General features: G+C 36.6%; 1 protein-coding gene across 1 annotated transcript in view; it reads left to right on the top strand.

The window, feature by feature from the left end:
• The window catches only part of il6st (interleukin 6 cytokine family signal transduce), a 23022-nt gene that overhangs the window by 13798 nt on the left and 2932 nt on the right, over positions 1-6292 (top strand). The window contains exons 10-15 of the mRNA XM_016504939.1: positions 787-1005; positions 2061-2186; positions 4173-4322; positions 4396-4536; positions 4676-4772; positions 5775-5856. Coding sequence (XP_016360425.1) covers positions 787-1005; positions 2061-2186; positions 4173-4322; positions 4396-4536; positions 4676-4772; positions 5775-5856 — 815 coding nt within the window. The remainder of the gene's footprint in view (positions 1-786; positions 1006-2060; positions 2187-4172; positions 4323-4395; positions 4537-4675; positions 4773-5774; positions 5857-6292) is intronic.

Raw genomic sequence — 6292 nt, 5'->3', positions numbered from 1 at the left:
GCAGGTGTGTTGAGGCAAGTTGGAGCTAAACTCCGAGGACACCGGCCCTCCAGGACCGAGTTTGGGCACCCCTGATCTAAACAAACGAAATGACAGCTAATTTGCTCCTTTTTAAAATTAAAATAATATTGATATTCAAAATAAGTGATCAAATAATCTTCAATGACTTTAATAATCAAAATAATCTTTATTTAATTTCTAGAAGAATCAGTAATAGCCATTTACTGTTGGCTTTAAATTGATTTTTTGTAAATCTTTGAATAAAATTTGCCACTTGCACATTATGTTGTATATGATAGGGAACAGTGGGGCTAAAGCCACTGAGCGCTTTCCAAAACACCTGGAGTACTTCACCACCAGATAGCTTTTTGTGAGAATAAATGGATTTGTTGTGATGGAAGTGCAAAGTCAGCCATGTCTAACAGTCTCTGTTAGGTTCTCTTTGAAATATATAAGATATACACTAACAAATAAAAATAATATAACTGATAAAATATGAAATGACAAAATAGTTGAAATTAACTTGGAAAAGGAACACAATGATTACAGATGGGCGCAGTTTTAGGATATTATAATAATTGCTTTTGCTGTACTTTGGATCAAATAAATGCAGGCTTGGTGAGCAGAAGAGACTTCTTTAAAAAAACAGTAAAAATCTTACAGTTCAAAATCTTGGTAGTGTATAAATAAATTATTTTTCAAATATACGTTTAGTGTATATTTAATAAAACTGCTTTGTAGGGGCATGTGGAAGGTGTAATGTGTGAAGCGTTTGTGATTGCGCAGAGCTTCCTGGCGTGGAGAATATGAGCTGGTCGGTGCGTGATGAAAAGCCGGAGCCGGAGCTGCAGGTGAAGTGGACTGCTGTCCTGCCTCTTCATCACACCTTACATCTCTTCGAATACCTGCTGGAGTGGGTGAAAATCCCCCAGGCTGTGCATCAAACAGAGCTGCAGGCCGACTGGCAGAGAGTCCCTAACAATGTCACCATCACCACACTAAATGGTACCAGCTCTCTATTTTCTGAAGCTCTGACTAATACGCTGGCCCCACGTGGAAACTGTGCATGTTTATTTACTAGTGCTGTCAAAATTAGCGCGTTAACGCAGATGATTAAGTTTTCCAGTTTAACGGCGTTAAAAATAATTAACGCAGAGGCGGGGCCAGGGTTGGCAATTACATTTTGTGTGTAGAAGTTATAATGTATACTCAGTGTTGGGTGTAATGCATTACTAAGTAATTAATTAATGAAATTGAATTACTTTTTCCTTGAAAAATAAAGTAAGGGATTACTTTAAATTTTTCTGTCATTTAATTACAGTTACTTCTGATGTAATTATTGACTATAAAACAATTCTATATAAAAACAATAGCCTAGTAGATTAAACATCGAAGTTAAAATGTACTGTATGTTTCTAATGTAACCTCCCTCTAAATTCTCTGGTCAGTTCAAGAATAATTTATACAATTTTGCATTGTTTATTTGAAAGAATTAAAAGAGTAGTTTTATGTCTATCCTCGTATTGTTCAACTGGTTGAGGTTGACATGGGATTTAGAAAGCTTTAAATGCATCTTAGAGAGAATAATAAGTGCTGTAATCTAATTACACTGTTGAAGATGTAATTAGTAGCTAGTAATTACTTACTTTTTTAGAGTAATTTACCCAACACTGTCAGTAAACAACTTGTTTAGTATGTATTAGGCATGTTGCGTACATCTGTAGCAGGTAAGTATTGCATGTTCATTTTGCAGGCTTGACATCAAAAGCAAAGGAAAGGAAGCACTGCAAGTTTTGCAGTCTGTTTTTGGCTCAATGCTAAAGATTAAAATATAACATTTAAAAAAATATACGTTTTCAGAATATAATCCTATTGGCCCAGTGCCAAAAGGTAATATAGTTTTTCAAATAATTTATAATAGTTACCAAAGCAAAGTCACAGGTCTGCTATAGAAGCTGTGAAAATGTGAAACGGATGTCTGCTGTTGCTGCAGTTTCATTGTGAAACAAAACGTTTTGGGAGAAATGCAGGTGACCAGATGTCTTTCCCTCTTTCCCCAGCTGATTTGGAGAAATTCAAGCGGTACAACATATCAGTGTATCCAATTTACAAGTATTATTCAGGACACATGTGGCACTTCCAAGCAGGACGTCCAGTAACCAGACCAGCCTACATTCAACAAGGAAGTATGCATCTGAAGTCTAATGCAATTTTCTCATGTACTGAAGCACACTCATATATAGGCCTGTCACGATAACAACATTTTGCTGTGCGATATATTGCCCCAGAAATAATTGCGATAAGCAATTTTATTGTCATTTTAAGACCATTTTATGCCACTTCATGTATAATCATAATATAACAGCATAGTAATGCGAGAAGGCCTACACACTTCCAAACTTTACATTTTTAAGAATATTTAGATCATGGAAATTAAGTATCAAAATATTAGATACCTTAAAAAACTTGAATAAATAGTAAATAAACATTTTATAAAAAAAGTGGAAAGTAACAAGTAGAAAAAAGAAAAACGCACTAAGAACTTGTATGGAGATTTTTCCATTGACAGATTTTTTTCCCTGACCTTCTTTTCTCTGTAAATTAAGGGTGCACACTATTGCTCAAAAACACAACCCCTAAATCCCTACTTAGCAGTCAGATGTACACATGCACAAAGGCACAGATCCCTAAACAAGACCATATCACACGGTGCTGCTTTCATGGCTAGAAGAGTATGTGGGGATTCAGGGGAAAGCTTTAAATTGGTTTAAGTCATATTTGACTGCTAGAAGCATGGCAGTAAGATTTGGCGCATATACATCAAACTTGACATCGCTTATATGTGGTGCGCCTCAAGGCTCTATTCTGGCCCCCACAGTTTTTTCACTGTATATTCTTCCGTTAGGAGACATCTTTAAGAAGTACAACATAGCATTTCACTGCTATGCGGATGACTTACAAGTATATTTACCATTAACAAATGGTAATAGATTAGAACACCTTATGCCGTGCCTCTTTGATCTAAAAACATGGCTAGCCTCTAATTTTTTATATCTCAATGAGAAAAAGACAGAGGTTGTGGTGTTCGGCCCCAGAGGAGACAGGGATGAAGTAGAGTTTAATTTTGGCCCATTGTCTTTGTATGTCAAAGAACACGTTTAAAAACTTGGGTGTTTGTATTGATAGCTCCCTGAAGTTGAACACTCCGATCAATCATGTGGCAAAATCAAGTTTTTTTCATTTGAGAAATCTGGCCAAGATTAAATCATGTCTGACATTTAAGAGTCTTGAAATTGAAATTCACGCTCTCATATCATCAAGACTTGATTACTGTAATTCATTATACAAGGGTATTAGTCAAGCATCTATCCTGCGGCTGCAGAAGGTTCAAAATGCTGCCGCAAGACTGTTAATGAATATTCAAAAACATGAACACATTACTCCGTCTTTGATTTCTCAACACTGGCTTCCGGTACAGTATAGGATTGATTTTAAGCTTCTTTGATTAGTGTATAAGTCTTTGCATGGCTTTGCACCTACTTATATATCAGAGCTGCTAATTGAGTATCAGAATGGAAGAACGTTGAGATCAACAATTAAAATTCCAAGGACTAAGTTGAGCCAGAAAGGGGATTGTGCGTTTGTGGCAGTAGCGCCAAGACTTTGGAATAGCTTACCTTTACATGTCAGAGACGCTGACTCTGTACATGTTTTCAAAGTACAGCTAAAGACATATTTGTTTGCCATGGCGTATTCTTCTTGTTGATAATTTTTGTATTATTATTGTTGTTGTTTTAGGTGATTTTTCTTTTCTTTATTTGATTTGTATATTGAGATGATGTAAAGCACATTGGTCAACATGTGTTGTTTTAATAGTGCTATATAAATAAAATTGACATTGACATTGACATATCTGCAGATGAAAGAGGCATTTTTTTAAATTTGAACTAGCACCTCATGATTACACCACGTTAAGTACGATAAACTGCAAAAGACACAGGCGCAAGTGGAATGCAAAAAAACATGGTGACATTCATTTTTATGTAAATATAATGGGCAATATATTGCGTCACCAAAAATGATCGAGGTCATGTACATATATTGTGCGATAAATCGATATATTGATTATTGCAACAGGCCTATTCGTATAACAGTTGTTGTTGTTTATCTAGCTCCAGAAGAGGGTCCTACTGTCACAGTGACTAAATCCAAGAAGAACAGTGCCGAGCTGACGTGGAAGGAGATCCCACTGGACAGACAGCGGGGATTCATCACCAACTACACCATATTCTATGAGATCGGGAACACTAAGCAATGCAAATGTATGTTCAACGCGTGATGCATGTGTGATGTGTGAGGCTTCACAAGCTGATCTGTGTCGAATGTGTTTGGCAGCTGTGATGGTGGGCCCTAATGTCCATACATACGTGCTGATGGATCTGGCCAGCGAAACTGATTACGTGGTTAACGTCGAGGCGTCAACAGAAGCAGGATCTGTCAAAGGCACGGGTTGTACTTTCAAAACTATGAAGTACGGTAAGTCTTTTATGCTCATTTTAATGTTCGTCTTAAATGCTCGATGATGCATTGTGATTTTAACAAGAAGCCATCACGTACGTTGAGCTGCTTAAGCGGCTGGAGGATGTGACTTGTGCTGATGCTCTCTTGACTGTAGGCGATGGAGAGGTGGAGGTGATTGTTGTGGTGGTTTGCCTCAGCTTCCTGTTCCTGACTGTCTTTATCATAATGCTCTGCCTTCGGAAAAGAGAAGTGTGAGTCACTGCTTTTCACCACTCAAAACGAAACACATAGCAAGAATTCAACTTTAAGTCACCTCTTCTGTTCACTTCAGAGAAGCATTGGTCTGCAAATGCTGGTACAAGATTGGCTAATAGAGCCTAGCCAGTCTTTGTAAACTATGTGTAATTGTGCACATTGTATACAATTTAGAAGTCCATTTAAAATAATTAATTAAACAAAATACAGTAAAAACTAGTCATGTTTTCTACTTCGATGCAGATTTTGTTCCATAAAACAACAGTTCACAGTGAACACATCTGTCAAGCTCCAAAACATAATTTTCTCCATAATGTTTTAGCAGAATGTTCATGCTGCTCTTTTCTCTTTAATGACAGTGAATGATAACCAGGTGCTGTTTGACATTCAAAATGAAGAAAGGCACCAAAATGCACCATAAAGCTAGTCTTATGAATTGTGCGAGAAAACAATTAAATTGAAGTTGACAGTTTCTCTGGCAAATCTTTTATTCTCATTCGTCTTTGTATATCTGGCAAGTATCACATCAGGTTTGATGACAGTAATGCCAAGCATAATTGATTCCTACTGTAGATGTAACTGATCACAATGCACCAAATATTATGTACATATTCAAATATGACTGAAAGCTATTCATCCCGTAGGTGTATACTTTAGTGCAAGACTCCTGCACACTAATTTTATGATACTTTTAATGCTACTTTTTGTCACTTCTTCACAGTTCCTGGTGGCCATTCAAAATATGGAAGGATTGTTGAAATATAGAAAATATAGAAGGAGCAAAATATAGGATTGTGAAACTAATGACATGCTCTTTTAATAACTTGCCCCAAATGAAAAGTGCATTAAAATCATTATGAATTTTTTACATTGCTTAATTTAATACAGAAACAGAAGTTATTGGTAATGTATTTTGAAGAGTAGATATATCACCTAACCCCACAGTGAATGGTGCTGTGTGGTGTTTACAGTCATTATTTTCTGGCCTCTCTTTTCAGGCTTAAGAAGCTGTTGTGGCCGCAGGTTCCAGACCCGTCTGACAGCTCCATTGCCCACTGGTCACCTGATTTCCCCATAAAGGTCAGTAAGGAATCCAAATCATGGGTGAATCACAAAACATGTCCAAAAAAATACTGAATTAATCTTAAAATTATTACGTTATCTTCAAGATTGTTTCATTATGAAGTTGTCCTGGCAGTATGCACATATAACCCAATAATTATAATATTATAATGAATAAATTATTTAATGAAGTTATTTTCATTTATATTAAGCACAAAGGCAGAGTACGACAACTTTTAGTTCTGTTTTACGATTTAAATATTGCTTTTTGTTGTTTGCTTAAAGGCACAATATGTAATTTTCGCCGCTAGAGGGTGCGTATTCAAAACAAACAAAGAGACAAAGGCGTAGTGTGATGACACCGTGACGGAGTGTGGAATCATGGGAGTTGTGGTCTTCTGCCCCACAGCTGATGCAATCCGACGGGACTCGGGCAGAAATCATGTTCATGGAT

Source organism: Sinocyclocheilus anshuiensis, unplaced genomic scaffold, assembly GCF_001515605.1.
Source record: "Sinocyclocheilus anshuiensis isolate Anshui unplaced genomic scaffold, SAMN03320099.WGS_v1.1 scaffold210, whole genome shotgun sequence".
Classification (NCBI taxonomy): Eukaryota; Metazoa; Chordata; class Actinopteri; order Cypriniformes; family Cyprinidae; genus Sinocyclocheilus; species Sinocyclocheilus anshuiensis.
This window is presented reverse-complemented; position numbering and strand designations above follow the sequence as displayed.